This window comes from Pongo pygmaeus, chromosome X (genome assembly GCF_028885625.2).
Source record: "Pongo pygmaeus isolate AG05252 chromosome X, NHGRI_mPonPyg2-v2.0_pri, whole genome shotgun sequence".
Lineage (NCBI taxonomy): Eukaryota > Metazoa > Chordata > Mammalia > Primates > Hominidae > Pongo > Pongo pygmaeus.
In genome coordinates, this window is record NC_072396.2 from 136,463,783 (window position 1) to 136,484,791 (window position 21,009).

Below are 21,009 nucleotides of genomic sequence, written 5' to 3' on the forward strand. Positions count from 1 at the left end.
GTATTTTTTTATTATTATACTTTAAGTTCTGGGGTTCATGTGCACAACGTGCAGGTTTGTTACATAGGTATACATGTGCCATGTTGGTTTGCTTTACCCATCAACTCGTCATTTATATTAGGTATTTCTGCTAATACTATCCCTCCCCAAGCCCCCACCCCCTGACAGGCCCTGATGTATGATGTTCCCCTCCCTGTTTCCATGTGTTCTCATTGTTCAACTCCCACTTATGAGTGAGAACATGCAGTGTTTGATTTTCTCTTCCTGTGTTACTTTGCTGAGAATGATGGTTTCCAGTTTCATCCATGTCCTTGAAAAGGACATGAACTCATCCTTTTTTATGGCTGCATAGTATTCCATGGTGTATATGTGCCACATTTTCTTTATCCAGTCTGTCACTGATGGACATTTGGGTTGGAATTTCAGTATTATTAAAAGAATATTTGATTTGGATGGAGAGGGAGCTGACTTTTCTTGGAGGTTCCAAAGAATGATGGGAATGATTAGGCAAACTAGATTCTTTATTTAGGTGGCTTTTAATTGCATTCCTTGGGATGTTTGCTATTTATTTACTTGATCTTTGCCCTTGTGCTAAAAGCAGGAAGGAAACCTGTATTAATAAAGACTTAGGATACTTTGGTTTAAAATGATGAAGGGGGAATTATAACTTTTGTATTATCTATCAGGGATTCAGGATTAGTAAATGGGGCAGGGGTCTCTATCCCTTAGCTAGTTAGGAAAGTGAGGTTATATTAGTGAAATCTTGTTTACATGATTCCCTCCACTCTGAAAGTTGGTGTTTTGTAGGAGCATTGTTAGACCCAAAATAAAAGAGTAGGAAGTGCAAACATTGTGTAAATGATGGATCTTTCTCTTTTTCTGTGTCTAACTTGCTATTCCTCAATTTAAAATCTTAAACTATATCCATAGATTAGAGTTTACTTCAGTGCTTCTTTAAAATTCAAAATGTGACCTCGTTTTAAAATTTTTGATTTATATATTTGCAAGAACCCATTTATTGTAGGAAGCAAGGAACAGCCATATCCTCCCTGAGGTTGATTGTTTCAATCAAATCCTTTTAAAACACTAATTAGGAAGCTTAAGAGTTCATTTTTGTTCCTTAACAACAAAAGATTCTTGTTATAAAGTTAATGAATACATACACTTCCCAGAGTGTCTTATCAGAAGATATATCCTATGTATCTTCAAATAAATGATACATTTCCAAATTTTAGAATTGTTTTATAACTGTATCAGGAAAACGGAAATACTTTTTTTCCAAAGGAAGTTATAAGGAGGTGAACCCATCGCCAAGCTATGTAGTAAGTATTTTTTCCACAAGGTATTACAAAGCCAAGAACCATCACCAAAGGTGGGAAGAGGTAACTGTGGGTTAGCCACTATGTATTAGTAGTCACAATGAAATACAATGTCTTGGTAAAAGAGGACACCAAGGAAATCAATAATGATGGCACTCAAGTTTTTGAGAAGGTATTATAACAAAATATGGGCATTAAAAATGCATTTGCAACCTACTGGAAGCCTAAGCTATTTTTAAAAGCCCATATGGAAAGCTCAAGATGTGTTTGTTCTATGTGGGTACTGGAGGTGGGTGGGGATACACAAGTAGCTTGCAGTCTCAGAGACTTCTATATGGAAAGCACAACTTTTAGAAATGGAAAAAAATCCAGTCAGAGAGAATGGGGAAGCTTATAAGGTAAACAGGTCATGTACAAACTGTATTTTAGGCTGTGTAAAAAGAGAACTTGGTGAAATTCTTTAAAAGCAGTCATGAGTTTTTGGAGTTACCTCAAAAGGTAGTGGTTTACTGGAGTAGTAGTGTGTCCATTGGTGATCATGGTGCAATGAACTTGATAAAAGAAAAACAATATTTTCAATGGCCTCTTTGTCTAATAAAGGAAGATAAAAGGGACATGCTAACTCCATAATTGTCTTCTGAAATTGATGATGAAGTGAAACTAGGTAAAACTGTAGTAAATGAACAGATATCCTAGGTCCAGTTAACAAATTAGACATGATAGCTCACCAGAACTTGATAGAATCCTCTTATATTTTGAAGGAACTCAAAGTTTTTGATTAATAAAGCACTTAATGTGCTTTTGGCAGGGTTGGCAATCTTGAGTTTCTACTTGATCAGCAGTATATTTTCAGCAATATGAATTTAAGTAAGTATATAAAGTTTGTCTTGGGGTAAAATTTTAATTCAAAATTGTATATTATAAGATACAGAATATTTCTGAATCAGGAAACAACAGTGAGTTTATAAATCTAAGTCATGCCTATACATTTGTTAACCTTAAAAGCCTATGCTCATTCCAGATTTTATTGTAGTGAAGTGTTAAATTATTCTGGATCTTCACTGTGACATGAGCTGTGCAAAGTTCAATCTGTTACCATTTTCTCATGATTACTAGCAATTATTACAAAGGTATAGAATCTTAGTTCAGCTATTGATGATAACATTACATATAGATAAGATTCCAACTAAAGAAAAACAAAGACCTGTAAAGCCTGGAGTCTTTTGTGGTCTGTGTTATTTAGATGGCGGTTTGGAAGTGTAGCTAAGATGATTGGGATATCCGAGTTGGAGAGAGAGGAGTGTTAAAAGATAATATTGGCAGAATGTTAGAAACCTAAACAGTTCACCTTAGCTTAGGTTAGATATTCTCCCACTATTGCTACATTTGCATTAATGTGTAAACTGTGTATAATCAGTGGCTTTATTCCAAAAAGTGCCTGATGTTTTGGCATGCATTGGATATATTTGCTGTGTGAGAATGTTTGTGATAGCAGGATCAGCTAAGCTCAGTTAGTGTGTATGATTCACTAGAATATGGACTAGCTGCCTGTTTGGGATTACAATTGTTCTAACAAAGCACATATGGGGAGTCAAAGGAGTTTGTATGCTTTTACAAAAATTTGTTATTGTCTTATGTGATTTATTTTCCTTCATTAAAAAAATTTGATTGAAAACATTTGTGTTCTTTCTTTTTCTCTTTCCCCACTCCCTTTAGAATAACATAGCTGATCCAGAAGAACTGTTCACAAAATTAGAGCGCATTGGGAAAGGCTCATTTGGGGAAGTTTTCAAAGGAATTGATAACCGTACCCAGCAAGTCGTTGCTATTAAAATCATAGACCTTGAGGAAGCCGAAGATGAAATAGAAGACATTCAGCAAGAAATAACTGTCTTGAGTCAATGTGACAGCTCATATGTAACAAAATACTATGGGTCATATTTAAAGGTAATGTGTGTGCTGTATTATTTAAGTCATAAGGTATTTTCATTAGAAGTTTTTTAATTCTATTTTTTTGAAAGGCAATGTCTTAAATTAGGATTTGGCAGTCTATGGCCTCCAGGCAGAATCCAGCTCCATTTATAGTTCCAAATAAACCGTTGTTAGATTTAGCAGCTGTATCCTGAATGCATCCCAGTACTCAGCTGCACCCCTTTTCCACACCTGAACTTTTGGTTTGATGGAGGAGCAGAAATGCAGCTGGTCCTGGAGACATATCCTTTGTCAGGAAAGAGGTATCCCCCTGGGTTTCCAGACACTATTCTCAATGGTCTTGACTGTCTCAACCTCAGAACTGATGGAACATGTAAGTATGTCACTTATTTCATTGAGTTATGGTAGTTATTTACACATTTCTCTCCCCCACCAGGTTGTGAGCTCCTTCATAGCAGGGAGTTTAGCTTAACCAGTCCTGGTACTTACATTCCTTAGCACAGGGTATGGCACATCTTAAGCACGTAGTAGATATTTGTTAAAATGGAATTAAGTAGAATAACATCTGCCTCCCCCTCCAAATAAAAGTTGAATTTTTACTGGTTCCAGGATCATGGGATTAGCAGACACCTGAAGTTCCAGCAGATGGAGATGTTACTACATAACAGAAAACTGGTTGGTAAAACCCAGTGGTTCTTGGGTTCCAGAGTTAGAAGTCAGGATTCGTGTCTGTTGAAATGTGAATAATAAATAGTTGAAAAAAAAGCCCCCATGAACTCTAGCTTAGTTTGGAGTTTGAATCATTTTAAAATTAAAATTGTTTATCCTTGTATTTCAGTTTTTCAACTGAAGGCTGTGCTAGATCTTTGCCATTCAGGGTTTAAAAGGAGGGAAGTGTTTGTTGTTACTGGTTGATCCATAGGCCAAAAAGAGTGTATCCATAACTAATTAAGCTGTTGGCCTGCATAAAAATTAGTGCTATCATTTTATGCTCTGCTGACCAAATAAAACTTCGGATATCCATCTATACCTTTATCAAATAAGCTGTCTTCAAGTTCACAGATTCTTTCTTCTGTTTGATCAGTTCTGCTATTGACACTTTATTGTATTGTTTCATTTCATTCATTGTATTTTTCAGCTTTAAAATTTCTGAGTTTTTAAAATGATTTAATCTACTTGTTAAATTTATAATTTTGTTCATTTATTGTTTTTCTGATTTCACTTGTTTCTTTGTATTTTCTCGAAGTTTGCTGAGCTTCCTTGACACAATTATTTTAAATTATTTGTCAGGCAGTTTATAAATCTCCATTTATTTGGAGTTAGCTACTGGGAAACTACTGTGTTCTTTTGGTGGTGAGATGTCTCCTTGGTTTTTCATGTTTATTATTGCCTTATGTTGATGTCTCTGCAGTTGGTAGAGCAATCACCTCTTCCAGACATTACAGGTTTCAATGTAAAAAGACCTTCTTCCTCTGTAGGACAGTGTGAGAGCAATGGCTGGGTGGGTTGCAGTGGTTCTGGCTCCAATGAGGGCATAGGAGTATAGTTCCTGTGCAGCTTCGTCACTTGAGATTAGTGTTGACAAAGATTGCAGGGATCCTCAGTGGTCAATACCTTGGGTGTCTACAACAGTGGTGAGGGCTGTTTGACGTCTTTGGTGGCAAGAGCTGCTAGGATCTCCCCAGTCTCTTTTTCTTCCACCAGAGAAATCATAGCTGAGTAGATCCCTTTTGGCATTGGGTCTGCTTGTGGGCCCACTTGAGGTGGCACTAGTGTCTAATGAGTGATGCCCATGGAGTGGCCACAGAACTAAGGCTTCAAGCATAGGCATATCTGGAGGGACATGCTCTGGGGCCCAAGCCAATAGTAATACCAACGTCCTAGGTACAAATACCCCCTACTGCTGCACAGAGCTACAGTGGCTCTGAGGGTGGCATGGGGCCTAGCTATTTGTAACATCTGAGCTGATGTCTGGAGCATAGGCACGCTCAGAGGGACCTTGTCTCCAGAGCCTGGGATGTGAGCTAGCTCACTATGGCAGTAATTGGCTCAAGTGTCTGAACTGTGGGTGGGTCCAGTGCAACCACTCAGCTGGTCTGGAGTCCAGAACACAGGCTAGCTTTCAGTGGTGAGTGTGTGGATGTCTGGAGCATAGGCACACTCAGAGAAACCTTGGCTCCGGGGCCCTGGGGTGTGAGCTAGCTCACTGTGGCAGTGGCTTCAATGTCTGAGGTATGGTTGAGCTCAGTGAAGACACAGAATCTGGGTCTGGAGTGTGGGCACTAGTGGAGTGGCCATGACTCAGAGGTCTGGAGCTGCACCAGTTTTCAGAGTGGTGGCTTCTTTCTCCATGTGGCTCAACAATGTCTTCTTCTTGAGATGAGAGAGTTTTGTAGTCATGTATCCCTCTCTGGGGTTCCCTGGCAGAAATGGCTGTTGGCTACCCCAGTAGCAAGAGATGCCAGTGTCCTCTGCAGAGCAGGCCACTGGGGACCATGATGGCTTTTACTGTGTAGTGATACCAATAGCCTCCACCTTTCATCTTTGTTCCTAGACATTTCCTGGCCTCTCAGGTATGCTGATCTCATCAGTGATCCTTTCTGTGGAGATATTCTTTCTTTTTTGCTCCACTGTGTTGCTGCAGATTGTTAAATAGGCCCTTGAATCCTTCCAGGGTTACTTGGGTTTGTGGATAGCTGTCTACATTTGGGGGCTTTTTATGTATATGTGGAGGGAGGGGGTGATTAAAACTAGTATCTCCTCTGCCATCTTGGTGACTTTGTCATCGCTTTCCATCTATCTGTATCTATATTAGTTAATACTGATAGAGAAATTTATCACAAATTTCACTGCCTGTTTACAAAACCTGACTTATTCTAATATTGGATGTATGTGGTATGAATGCATAGTAGAATGAATCATTAAGCAGCCAAACAGCCACTATGTATTACACACTCTATTAGGTGCTGAAGATATAAAAATGAACAACTCACTACTGCTGTCAAGGCACTCACAGTCCAGTTTTGCACTGAAATGATGCCAATTTTATGATTAAAGTATGTACAAGGTATAGATGATGCACAAATAAGTAAGTAGTCACTTCTGTCCAGGAGTGCATGAATAAAAGGCCTCTAAAAGGAGGTGATAATGCTAGTAATTTCTATCCAATTTCAGCATTTACATCTAAGTGTTAGCTATTACTGTATTTTACTACATACATAATTATTTGCTCCTTTGTGTGATAATTTTGCTGTCATATTTGTTCCTAAAAACCTAATTCAGCCTATCATATTCTTTTTTAGAGATCTCATGAGTGATTACGCAGTCTCAGTAGTTTTAGGTTCTCCTCCTAATTCCCATACAAATCCTTGGTGGTACATAGCCCCAGGAATTTGTTGTCGTGTGTGTGTGTGTGTGTGTGTGTGTGTGTCTGTGTGTGTATCATTTGCTCATTCTGGTTTACTCTTTCTGGACTGAATCCCAGTATTTCCGGACTCACCCTAGGGCAAACCTGAATCCTTGCTGCTTTTAGGCACCTGTGACAAATACACTATTTTTGGTTGCTGACCTAAAATATTAAATAAGCCATATTTAAAATGGCTATTCCATAATATATTGAAAATTGGTACTGATATGGTTTGACCATTTTATTGGTTGCTTATTTATTCATATTCAATACTCCCATGGAAAATGAGTGATAGCTCTATCTTCTTTTCCTAAGATTTCATATAGAGTGTTTTTTTAAGTAGCACAGTAGTATACATGTACTAGTCACCCAGTATTTACTTAATCTTTAAATAATTAAAAACTAGTTTTTTGTTTGTCCCAAATTTTGGTTGTAAAGTGTACTCAGACCAGCCAGTGCTACAAAACCATCCAAGGTAGCTTCTTAAGGGATTAAATCAAATTATTTTTATCTCCTTCACCCATCATTAACTAAACTCTATGATATAAAACACTACTTTGAAGAACATGTTGCTTCATGATAAAATTGTAGAAATGTGCAGCTGGCTTATGTTGATTATTTGTGTTCTGAATCTATTTAAAGTAAATAAATGTGTGTGTATATACATATGTCTCTCTACAAGACATATGTATATACACACAGAGAAATATTCTATAATCTTACAACATTTTCATATCATTTATTTAAATCACTTTCTTAAATTGACCAACTCATTTATTTTCCATTTATATTACAACACAGTATGACTGTGTGGATTTGTATTTTTTTCTAAACTAAAATCACGTCAAATATAACAGGATTCTGTTTCATGTAGTCAACATAAGACAAGGCCACATCCTCTTCATGCCATCAGGGAACTGTGTTATCAGTCAACTTACATACTTATTGTGGCCCATTGTTCCATTTCAGGTGACATGGAGGATTTTGTGAGTCAAGTTAATTGAGCAAACTGGGAAATGGGTTGTTCTTACACAGGATGTCATCCATAACTAAGACCTCACTGTAAGCTGGAGGAAAAGGTTATTACATTTGAGAGAAAATTATATGTTCTTTGAAACTGTATGCAGTTGTAGTGATTTCCTTGAGACATGCAAAAAATGTAGTAGGTATTCATTTTGACTAAGCTCACTGTATAACTTCATTTTTAAAAACGAGAGTTAAAAACCAGACAAACACATCAGTATGACCACAGTGTTTTCCTTTAATTTTAGTTCACTGGGCAGATTTTCTTGACAAAGTTAGTCTTTATGAAGAGTGCTAAAATAAGCAAACCCTTCCCTTCTGATCTCATAATATTGGAATAATCTTTTATAATCTTTAAATATTTTTCTAGTTCAATGTAAATCTTAAAATGACACTCAGGCATTGAATAGAATTTGAATCATGCCTTTATTTGCTGCTGAAAATTGCCTTTAGATTTCTGTGTATGTTAAGGAAATATTGCCTCCCACCCACCATCACCAATATTTATGAAAAAAAAAAGAATTGAATGAAGCAAAATATTTCAGAATCATCTATACGGCTTTGTGGCCTTCTCCTTATTTTTCACTGAAACTGTATGTGCTTACAGCCAGTGTATGTATGCTCAATGCCTCTGGAATATTCTTTTATTGTTAAGATTTGTTTTGGAGTTCTCTTATAAAACTTGAAGAAAATGGAGGCTGGAAAGTTTGTTCCTTCTTAAAATGTTCTTTTCTCAAAATAGGAATAGCTTTAAACTTAATATAATACACCTCTAAGAAGCCCCATGTTAGATTCAATTCAACAGACGCTTATTTATTAATGCCTACTATGTGTATTCCTCTTCTTTTGCATGTTGTGGTTAATCTCATCTACTTTCGTCTGACAACTTCTAAATTGATGTCTCTGGTTTCATCCTCTCTGCTCAGCCCCAGATATGTGTTTATAACTTGCTTCATATTAATAGCCTGCTTATCTGTGAGTACATCAAGTGCAATAACCCTCAAACTAGGGAGGTAGCATTTGAACTAAGTCTTGAGTATGATTTTGGTAGGGGTTGGAAGGTGCGAGTGGGGTAGGGACACAGCATTCCAAACTGGAAGAAAATGACTCAGAAGTGGTAAATTTTCTAGCCATATTCTTGGCAAGATGATTTCTACTGTCACTTCCAGTTTTATAAAATCTTATGTGCTGCATGTTTTTTTAATCAGGCAAAATATAGTTAACACTAAATTTGCCATTTTAAGTGTACAGCTCTGTGGCATTAGCTACATTCACATTGATTTTGTGTTTTTTTTGTTTGTTTGTTTTTTGGATTTTTGTTTTGTTTTGTTTTTTGTTTTGCTTTTTTTTTGTGACAGGGTCTCACTCTGTCTCCCGAGCTGGAGTACAGTGGCACAGTCTTGGCCCACTGCAGCCTCCACCTCCCAGGTTCAATTGATCCTCCCACCTCAGCCTCCCGAGTACCTGGGACTACAGGCATATGCCACCACACCCGGCTAATTTTTTGCACTTTTTGTAGAGATGAGGTCTTCCTATGTTGCCTAGACTGCTCTCAGACTCCTGGACTCAAGCAATCCTCCCACCTCGGCCTCCCAAAATACCGGGATTACAGGCGTGTTGTGCAGCCCTCACCACCACTGATTTCCAAAACAAATAAGGATTCCTTATTTTCAGATCTAGAAATTGAGTAGTTGTAATTTTAATGCTTAATGGTATATACTACTTTGTAAAGTCACATTTCAAGCTTTCTATAAACACGTTTTACTGACAGACAGTTGGCAAGTTTCTGTTTTGAATTAGTACAAACAAAAAGGCACACATTGTTTTTAACTTGGAAAACAGGTGCTTTCATTCATGCAGAACTGCAAAATAGGCAGGCATGTTTTATAAGATCTTTTTCTTTTAAATGTCAGGTGAATGGGAAGCTCTCTGAATTCATATGATAGAGTACGGTACTTGTTAGAAACAAACTTGTGGCAAAAGAAACAATTTTTAATCTATCCACCGTTGTAAGAACCACTTTTTTCTTCTCTTGAAAAAAGTATAAAGGTACGTCAGATTCACAATTCTCAGGTTGTGAGTGCCTAGGTTCTATACACAAATACAAGTTATATGAACCTTTCCTGGAACTCCTCTTCCCTCACCAGTATTGTGGGAATTTATTTCCTCTATTTCCTAATGTAGACTTCACTGCTAACCAAGACTCTCAGCTTTCTGCTCGCAGTGCCTGCTGGCCATCTATGTCAGGACAGAGTGGATGTCAAGATTAGTGGAGGAAGTGGTAGGGGAATATTGTTCCTCCCTTTCTCTTACAAATTCTACATAGTGTCAGCATATGGAAAGGAGAATCATTTTGTCTTAATTAACTGAGCCCTCCCTTCGTGATCGCTAACCCTGGGCCACATCCCATTCTCCACACTACAATGTCAGTTCCACTCTGATTCTTCAACCCTCTCCCATCCCCTAAGCACTCATCATCATGTCACTGGATTCCATTCTCTGCCTTGATAAAGTCACATCCTCATGGAGATGCCTGGAAATTTTAAATTGGACTCCTGAATACCTCCCAGGGATTTTTGAGTTTGAGGGCTACTGGCAGTAGCTTGAGAATCTTCACCCCGCAGCTGGGGTTGTGAAGGTGAGAAATGTGTTTCTGGCATCCCAAGTTGAGGCACCATGCTGAATATATTTTTCCGCTTGAAATATTGTTAAGATATAAATAGTAGTGAGTTTCTCTGGTACTTTTTATGCTATACTACGAATGAATACATTTGTGTGAAATTGTCTTTTGGGAGGACTACCCCAGGAACTTAGGCATTATTTTTATGGGAAAATGCTTGCTTTTAAAATTCCGAACATCTTACTTAAAAATCAACTTTTGGGACACAGTCCAGTCACTACTTGATTGCTGCCAGTATAGTAAACCCAACCATTCTACTTCCAGTCAGCTCTTTGGTCCCACAAAAATTCAGAGAATACCACTCATGAAATGGTATGGAGAGAGAGGCGTCCCTTGTATTTAAGCTATAGCTAAAACAAAAAGGGTTTAATGGTTTATTCCAGTGTTTAACTGATGGTACTGAATGGTATGTGTGTGTGTACACCTGTTTTAGAATTTGTATACATATATTCCTCCCAGGAGCCCCATTTCCTCTTGTTCAGCTCACAGTGAAGTTAATTCCACCTGGAGAAAGCATATATTTTTAAAGCTACACTCTCCCTTTTTCTTATCCATTTACATCAGAGGTAAAATGAACAATATTCTTTCTAGGTTCCGTGTGTGCCAAAAATGCCCATTAATCATAGCTGATAAAAGTTTGAAGTACATCAAAACAAATGAAAGCCAACAACTGAAATAAGGCAAAATATCCATTGGCCTCAAACTCAAACCCAAAATTTCTACAAGCCCTCATTTACCTCCTCATTCTTTAATGTAACTATCTTTTCTTTCCAATATCATTCAAGATAATTATTTAAAGCTTTGTTTTTTATAAAAATTACTAATAGTTCAACAATAACAAACAGTACTTTTATTTGTTTAGCTATATGATAGGCAAAAAGGTATGGGGGTAGTCTAAGCTCAGAATTTTAATTTGGAATGTTCTATGGAAAAAATATATTCTGGGTTCCCAAGCAACCATTTTTAAACCTACATTTTAGAATATATTCTTTATTTTTATTTTTTTTAATTTTTAATTTTTGTGGTTACAAAGAAGGTGTAAATATTTATGGGGGTACATGAGCTATTTTGATAAAGGCATATAATGTATAATGATCACATCAGGGTACATTTACTCTTTGTGTTACAAACAGTCCAGTAATACTTTTCTACTTATTTTTAAAAGTATAATTAAATTATTATTGACTATAGTCACCCTGTTGTGCTATCAAATACTAGATCTTACTTATTTTCTCTAACTACTTTTTGTACCCATTAACCATCACCAACTCCCCCTCCCTACTATCCTTCCCAGCGTCTGGTAACCATCCTTCTATTCTCTATCTCCAAGGGTTCAATTGTTTTAATTTTTAGCTCCCACAAATAAATGAGAACATGCAAATAGAATCTGTGCTTTAGTATGTGAGATTTAACATTTTTGCTAGTATGTTATTTTGGCTCAGGTTTGTAATTATTAAATTGTTTCATGGATTTACAGGGGTCTAAATTATGGATAATAATGGAATACCTGGGCGGTGGTTCAGCACTGGATCTTGTAAGTATTTTAAAATAATTACACACAGATGCAAATGTGTGCATATGCACGTACCTTAATTTTTTAAATAGAAGATTAATGGCTTTTGGGCACGCTAAGTGGTTGCTTTAGTTAATATGTTCAAATTAAATTCTTTTTTCATGACCTCTACCTTATGTAGGTACAGATGTATTGTACGTTTGAACATGTTGCTGGCATTCTAAGACTATATAAGAAATGCAAATAGCTTAATAAAATAAAGTCTCCCAAATTAGAAGGGGATGTGTGTATCCATTGCTGTCAAAGTTTGACTTTTGCAAGCTTATCCCTGAAAAAACTGAGTTTTCTTAGATTTTTAAAAAATATGTAATTGAGATAACTATCACTAAAAGTGATTTTTATGAACTGAATGTTTGTGTCCCCCCAAAATTCATGTGTGGAAATCCTAACCCCCAATGTGATAGTATTAGGAGGTGGGGACCTTGGGACCTAATTAAGTTGTGAAGGTGAGTTCTCATGAATGAGATTAGTACCCTTATAAAAGAGGCCCCAGAGAGCTCTCTGACTTTCTTTCCACCACGAGAGGGTGCAGTGAGAAGAAGGCCTTCTGGAAACCATGTAAGAGTGCCTTTACCAGACTCAAATCTGCCAGCCCCTTGATCTTGGACTTCTTTCCCAGTCTCCAGAACTGTGAGAAATAAATATTGTTTAAGCCACCCAGTCTGTGGTATTCTGTTATAGCACCTGAATTGACTAAGATAGTGGTACTAGGGTTCTAAACAAGGTTGGCCTACAGATCCAGTTCTTCACAGAGTTCTCTCTGCCCCTCTATAGGTTATTTGGAAATGTGATGGCATTTTGGGTTGTCACAATGACTTAGAAGTGCTCCTGCCATTTTAGTGGTCATGGATCAGAATGCTAAAATCCTGCAGTGTGCAGGAAAATTCAACCCAATGAAGATGCATTTACACACAGAATGCCTTTGAGAAACACTGGTTGTTCCCCAATTTAGTGTGATCCTATCAATGTTGAGTTTCTTTCCCTTCCTTAAAAATCTTTATTAATATGATACTATGTTTAAAATTCAGTATGACTTATGAGAGGCAACTTAGTGTAGTAGAATGACCACTGGGCTGGCCTGGGGTGTTTGAGGTTATAGGTCTGGCTCTGTGCCTGTGAACCAGGCACGAACTTCCTGGATGTAGGTCTTCTATAAAACAAAGAAGTTGCACTAAGTTATTTCTAAGTTCCCTTCCATCTTTAATATTATATGATTTTTTTATTTGCATGTTTCCGCCTTAGAAATTATAGAGTATGCTGTTTCTAGAAAGTGTTTTGATTAAAATAATCACGTAATATTTTAATTCTTATTTTTTTAGGTGGAGATGAGTTTTCCTAACTGAAAGTGATTATTTTTAAAAGGCTTTTAACCTTGACTGCCAGTAACTCAAAGTTTCAAATAATTTTATGAACAGAAATGACTATAAGAGATTTTCTTTCCTTTAGGCAGAACCATATTTAAACCATTCTAAAGAAATGGTAATTAAACTTGATGGAGAGCCTCATCTACTACTAGGAATTCACATCAGTTTAATCAGTTGCTGAATTTGGTAATCTTTCCTTGTGTCTAATCTAATTCTTATATCCTAAAGCCTGAGTTCATTTTTTTTTCTCTCCTCTCTAGTGAGAGAACACCACTGATGTTTCTTTGTGTAATAATCCTTCATGCATATGGAGTCAGGCTTCATTCTCCTCTTGAAGTTAAATGATCTCATTTCTATTTGTCTTGTCACAGAGTCATATTATTCAATAGTTTTTTCATTAGCTCTACAGGAAGCCTCTCAATTGTTTCATGATCCTCCTTCCATTTTTTGAATATTAAGAGCCCTTTCCAAATTTATCAGTTGTCTTATCTGGTCCTTCAGGGTGCTCACCATGTCTCTTCCCCATTTTGGAAGCACTGGCAAAGCTTGGCCACTCTGTTCAACAGGATCACTGATAGCAATGTTAAGCAGTGAACACTGGCCTAACCCCAACCAACGACCCAAATCTGTGTCCCCTAATAGTAGTTTGGTCAGTTTTATGAAATCTCCAAGTTAAATGATTGTGAGATCTTAATCTCATCCTGCTATTCTGAACTCTACTTAATAAAACAAATAGCCATTAATAACAGTTTTCAATGAATGAAAAATGTTGTTAGTACTGTATTGGTTAAGAATCAAAAGGCCTAGGCCATAAACCCAGCGCTAACACTGACTGCCTGGCAAATATTGGGCAGCCCTTTAGCCTCTTTGTGTCTTAATTTATTCACATGTTAAATGAAGAAATTGAATCAGTAATCTCTAATTTTGTGTTCTTAGCTCTAAAATTCAATAATATTGTGATTTAATTATAAAACTCATTTAACTAGACTTTACAGGGAGAGCAGATAATGAGAAAATGTGCTATTCCTTTTTCATGTATATTCCTGTACAAATAAATGCTACCATTTGGGGGAATCTAAGACAGGATTAGGTGTAGAGGAAGGCTCTGCTACTAAGAACAAGAGGAAATAAGAGGGATGTTTAGCGGAGAGTGTTTCTCACATTAAACTGGTGCCTGGTACCTAACTAATGGAATAACATAAGATTACAACTTGTCATTTATGTCAATGTTATACAGTGTCTACCTTGAGTCACTCCCATTCTTGAAAAACAATTTATTGTATGTGAGCAGACTTTGAGGATATTGCACATATTTTATTGAGTTTATTATGCTCTACTTCTTTCCAAAAAGAATCGTGGTGGCTTGCAACAAAAGCACATCTAATAAGATGACTAGAATAAAACATGAGCCCCAAGAAAAAAGAAACAATATGCTAACCATAAGAGAGGGCATAAAATAGCAGACTGCATTAGGGACCGGCTGGAAGTTAAAGTGTGACGAAGATCCATGAGCTCACAAATGTACAGTCTTCGAAAGAGTCAAGGTCCCTCTCTTGCATAGTCTCACTTGACAACAGAGGCAAATTACGCAAGGCAAGTACACTGCCTTGGGACAGAGATATTATTTGTTAGAGACATGGCAAGGTCTTCAGTTATTGGAGAAAAGTTCAAATGGAGAAGTCTCCTTGCCACAGAGTCTTTCTTCCCATCCTCCTCTAGCACCCAGTTAATTGAGATTTCACTTTTATTGGATTTTAACGTGAACCTAAAGTATAGCAGATAAGCTCATGAATCTGTAGGATCCCCTTTTTGTTGTTTTTACTTAAATATTTTTAAAAACTTCTGTATTAGGTAATGTACTGGCTTATTTATGTTACTTTTAGATGTCCTTCAGAATGATAGCTAGTAGGCCGTACATTAATCTTGCCCAATCACTGAAATAACCAAGGATATACCTCCTCTGGCCTTGCCAATGTCCTATGATCAGATGATACTAATTACTGATCTTAAGTAGTGTGACGTTTGTCCTTCAGTTATTTTGTAGTACCTCAGAAGTTCATTGCCAGCCATCAATAACATAGTACGCCATTTTCACCCTTTCTAGAAGACTTTAGAAACTATTTTAATCACTATTGTTTGAATATAAACTTTGGGGTGGAAGTTGATAGATTTGAAAGTAAATAGATAATGTTACCCAGGAAAGGGACCTATTGAATTACACACATCCCTGGAGTATACTATATACCCAGACCACAGTTAATATTAGATGGTGAGACCAAAGTATGAGTTCTATTTTAAGCTGTTAAATTTCAACATGAAAGTGCCCTTTATTCAGCATAAATATGGCATTCATGAAAGATGAAATACACAAGGTGCCAAAGAGCTGTGGATCCCTCCCAGTGTGAGGCAGAGTGGGCAATGTTTGATTTTCACCACCTCTTCCCTCCTTCCAGAAGCAAACAGAACTCTACCTCGGCTCTGACTTTAGATTCCCACCCTTTCCTGTAATAATATTGTACAGTCCACTGTTTGTGCTTTATGAGGTACCAGAATTTTAAAATAACCATTTATTTTAAAGAGGGATTTTCAGATATTCCATTACAAGTTCTCCTGAAACCTAATCATTGCTTTCCTTGTATTCCAGTTGGAACTATTGGCTTTGGTACAGGGATGGGGAAATAAAGGGATATGTGTTACATTTATTTGAAAAACATTATCCCTCCATGATTTAATTTTTTTCACCATCATAGTCTGAATAGTTTAATTATTATATTCTTGGCTAAATTTACAATTTGAGTCTCAAAAAGGCTATTCTTTACAATATTATTAAAATACATAAACGCTGACTGATATGATCAAATAGTTGCTGTGGAAATCTTACGGATTCTCTGACCTAAAAATCAGTTTCGTGTCAATATGTAGTAACTTTTTCACAGCAATTGCCTGAATTTAAGTAGCTGATTTCTCTTTTTTTCCATCTAAACCAAAGATAGTTGGTTCTGTCATTATGTAAGCATATTTGTTCCATCTTTGATGTAAATATTCAGGAACCTCAGAATTTGAAGCCTACTATATAGGTAAAAGGGCTCGTATTATCTTTCATTAAATTGAATCATTAAAAAACCTATTCAGCCCTTCAACTGAACTCTTTTGCTTTCTTCCTTCACATTTTACATTTTTCCTTTATTGTTTAGATATTGGTTTGATAAACAGAACGGCATCATGTGTCTAAGTGATTTCTTCATTTCAAAGATACCAATTTTGAATTTTATGTTTCCAAACTTTTACACATGTGTGTACGTGTGTGTGTGTTTTTCCCCTTAAGCTTCGAGCTGGTCCATTTGATGAGTTCCAGATTGCTACCATGCTAAAGGAAATTTTAAAAGGTCTGGACTATCTGCATTCAGAAAAGAAAATTCACCGAGACATAAAAGGTATACAAAAGTCTAATATGAACCTGAGAAAAATAGAAGCATTCTGAGCAAGCTGAGTTTTTTTTTTCTTTTCTTTTTTTCCTCCTAGCTGCCAATGTCTTGCTCTCAGAACAAGGAGATGTTAAACTTGCTGATTTTGGAGTTGCTGGTCAGCTGACGGATACACAGATTAAAAGAAATACCTTTGTGGGAACTCCATTTTGGATGGCTCCTGAAGTTATTCAACAGTCAGCTTATGACTCAAAAGTAAAGTATTACCTGTACAAACTGTTTTGGGCTTGTTAATAAATTATATGTGGCACACTATCCTAGTTAATACACTGCCTTATTTTTCCTTGTTTCACAAGTGTTTCTTAAGCTAGAGTTATGTCATATTTTGCTGCTTAATCATAAATTCTCTCACAGCTAACTAATATTTGGACCCTATTCACTTCAATGGCTTTTCATCCCACGTGGAGTAAAATCCTAAGTCCTTTCTGTGACATAGAAAGCTCTACACAATCTGGCCATTCATTATCTGCCTCTCCAGTCTTATCTCCTACCACTCTCTTCTAGATTATTCATCCACAGTGGCCTCGTGGTTGTTCCTCAAACATAGCAAGTACACCCTGGCCTCAGGACTTTTGCACCTGCCCTTCCCTCTGTCTGAAAAAACCTTCTTCCCACAATCAGGTCTTTGCTTGAACATCCCCTACACAGGGAAGTCTTCCCTGGCCATCTTATGTAAATTTGCAACACCCTTGCCCCCGTGATTCATTATTCTCTTACTATGCTTTGTTATTTTCTTCACAGAAGTTAGCACCATCTGGCACCATATTATTTATTTATTTATTGTCTTTCTTATTAGAATGTAAACCCCTTAAGAGCAGGGATTTTTGTCTGGCTTATACACCACTGAAATCCTCCATTCTGAGAAGGGTACCTGGCACAAAGTATGGAATTCATTATGTTTTACATAAATGAATTCTACTAATAAAAATTTATTAACACCACATTTTCTTGAGAGACAAGTACTGTATAGCCATTAGGTTCCACAGACTATTTTGTGGTAGTATATTGGAATGGAGTTTCAAGGTGATATACATACATACATATATATATATATATATTTTTTTTTCCTTTTACCGTAGGCTGACATTTGGTCATTGGGAATTACTGCTATTGAACTAGCCAAGGGAGAGCCACCTAACTCCGATATGCATCCAATGAGAGTTCTGTTTCTTATTCCCAAAAACAATCCTCCAACTCTTGTTGGAGACTTTACTAAGTCTTTTAAGGAGTTTATTGATGCTTGCCTGAACAAAGATCCATCATTTGTGAGTATATATTGCTATTATTACTATTTGTTTTCTATTATTAGATCTACTTATAGCAAAGGTAGCTTTTCCTGCAGTAGGGAATACAGTGCATGTGAGAATTGTCTAAGATCCATCCAGGAACCTGGTTCGTCTATCTGTATTGCTATTTCTATTGAGTTCTTAACCAGATTCTTCATTCTTTTTCTCCTTACCCTTCATTTTTTTCTTGATCCTCAGCTTCCTCCTTATTCTATTCATTATTTCCTCTTTCAGGGGGAAATAAATTTGAGAAATAAAGTTAACTTTATATTATGTCATTATTAAAGTGTATGTATAAATACAATGATTTTTATTCAACTGTTTTCATTTTTCATGAAAAGTTATATTTGGGTTTAACTTTTTTTTTTTTTTTTGAGATGGAGCCTTGCTCTGTTGCCCAGGTTGGAGTGCAGTGGCGTGATTTTGGCTCACTGCAACCTCCATCTCCCAGGTTCAAGCGATTCTCCTGCCTCAGCCTCCCAAGTAGCTGGGATTACAGGCACCCGCCACCATGCCTGGCTAATTTTTGTATTTTTAGTAGAGATGGGGTTTCACCATGTTGGCAAGGCTGGTCTTGAACTCCTGACCTCTACTGATCCGCCTTCCTCAGCCTCCCAAAGTGCTGGGATTACAGGCATGAGCCACCGCGCCTGACCAGGTTTAACTATTTTTATTTGGTGTTTAGAAACTTCAATGTGAAGTTGTATACTTTTCCTAGGCTAGTGAGCTCCATTCATTTACTTGGTGGATTCTATTACAGTTGTTTTACTGTTGTTGAAATAAAGCTGCCTTGTGACTTTTCGAGATGAGAAATACACAAGAGCAGTCCAAACTTGATATAACTATTTTTAAGTTGATGATAAACGTTCTCATATTAATAAAATGAAGGCAGAACATCCTCCACAGCACCTGGTGTTTGCATTTAGATGCAATAGACATTGATTTCTGATGGAGAAGGGATTATAAGATATGTGCAGATAATAACAAAATTACAGCCTTGCAAGTTTTCATCAGGTTTTTTCAAATTTACAGTAAATGTGATTAAAGTATTTTAGAACACTACTTTGAAATGTTTTAAAATGTTTACTTTCTAAATACTGTCATGTGTCTCTCTGCTTTTGAGAAAGCCCTGCCTGCCAGTTTGCTGGTGGGTAAGCCACCTGCTGCTCATTGGGCTTTAACAAATTGGGAAACCGAAGTAATAGATTCAATGTTGTTGCCTTGAGCCACTTCAATAATAGAATTAGCTATTTTCCTACAGCATTTTAGTTGTTCTTATGTCTACAGACATACCTTTATACCTTTCAGCTTAATGATTCCAATGATTTTTTTACCATTCCTTGTAATCATAAGAGTTCAACAATTGTCATATGCAGCCTTGATCTTTTTATCCTTAGCGTCCTACAGCAAAAGAACTTCTGAAACACAAATTCATTGTAAAAAATTCAAAGAAGACTTCTTATCTGACTGAACTGATAGATCGTTTTAAGAGATGGAAGGCAGAAGGACACAGTGATGATGAATCTGATTCCGAGGGCTCTGATTCGTATGTACAAATTATTTAATTTTTATGTAGGCAGCCTATTTAAATATTGTATATCTTTTAGCTATGCTCCAGTGTGCTTGTTCTAGCATAAAATATAAACCATATTTTGAAATTTCACCTTAGAAACTGTAAAAATCTTTTTCAATCACAGTCTGTGGAATACAATGAAGTTGGAAACATGTTTTTCTTGGAAGGGAATAGCTCTAGTTTTAAATGGTCTTGGTCTAACCCCTAGTGGATACTTGAGTATATTACAAAATTTTGGAACAGGATTCAATTAAAGTTGTTATATTAGTTTGCTCAAAGTAATAAGGAGCTGTGTTTTCTCATACTTTGATGGCAACCTGCAAAATCCCTCTAAAGAACTGACCTCCAGGCTTTTCCCACCTCTTGGCCGTGTACCAAACCAAGATCAGACTGATACATTTAAATATTCATTTATGTATGATTTTTATTTCTTGAAAATGTTGTAGGGTTTTATAACAGCAGCGTTTACATTAAAAATTCAGCCTCTAAGTCTGTCAATTAATTTAGACTAGGAAAGTCTGTATGCTATGCCAGAATTTAGTCCTCCACCAGCTGAACTGGAACAAAGGCAATACCAAATTTCTTTAGATACTACTCTGAGATTCTTCCATTTATGAGAAATTGCCCAATGTTGGAAAGGGATAAAAAATATCAGAATAATTTGTGCCCTATTCTAATGGGTGTTAGCCTTAGCTTCCCATAAGAGTCACTCATGGAACCTTAAAGCAATCACAAGCCACACCACTGGAGATCCTGATTCAATAGGTGGGGAGTAGTGAGGGACAGGTATTTATCTATGGTAGGAGGTCTCAATGAAGCACACATAGAGTTGAGAACCACTCCACTACTACTCTGTAGTAAAATGTAGTATTCACCTGAAGCTGAGATCAGATACTTTTTTGCATCATGAGTTTTTAAACATTGGGACAATTATCCCTTTAGATTCTACCTGCATTGATTTGGTATTTTTGCCAAGCTGAATCATTTGGGCACTTATAGAGGTATCTTTGGCAATCTCTTTAGGGAATCTGCCAGCAGGGAAAACAATACTCATCCTGAATGGAGCTTTACCACCGTACGAAAGAAGCCTGATCCAAAGAAAGTACAGAATGGGGCAGTATGTATATGGAGACAATTACTTACTCTTCATACAGTTTTTCAAACTATGTAGTGAGATTATGATGGCCGAAAATTGTTAGGATTGAATACCCCTAAATGCCTATCTGCCTCACTGTGTTTGTAGTATGCTTCATTTGTCATTAGTTTTGAGTTAATTAAGAAAAGTTAATAGAAGTTATTTAAGTGGCCATATTGGTATTTTTTAAAGTGCATTTCACCTGGAGATACATAAGCCCAGGGAATCATAGG

General features: G+C 36.7%; 1 protein-coding gene across 3 annotated transcripts in view; it reads left to right on the top strand.

The window, feature by feature from the left end:
• Positions 1–21,009, top strand: part of STK26 (serine/threonine kinase 26) — a 52,260-nt gene that overhangs the window by 27,922 nt on the left and 3,329 nt on the right. For 2 of the 3 annotated variants that reach the window (XM_063660822.1, XM_063660823.1), the window contains 8 exons: positions 3,036–3,266; positions 3,861–3,926; positions 11,838–11,894; positions 16,623–16,731; positions 16,820–16,977; positions 17,862–18,047; positions 19,466–19,614; positions 20,665–20,758. In XM_063660822.1, the coding sequence (XP_063516892.1) occupies positions 3,036–3,266; positions 3,861–3,926; positions 11,838–11,894; positions 16,623–16,731; positions 16,820–16,977; positions 17,862–18,047; positions 19,466–19,614; positions 20,665–20,758 (1,050 nt within the window). The remainder of the gene's footprint in view (positions 1–3,035; positions 3,267–3,860; positions 3,927–11,837; positions 11,895–16,622; positions 16,732–16,819; positions 16,978–17,861; positions 18,048–19,465; positions 19,615–20,664; positions 20,759–21,009) is intronic. The other variant, XM_054472482.1, reaches the window with a different exon arrangement.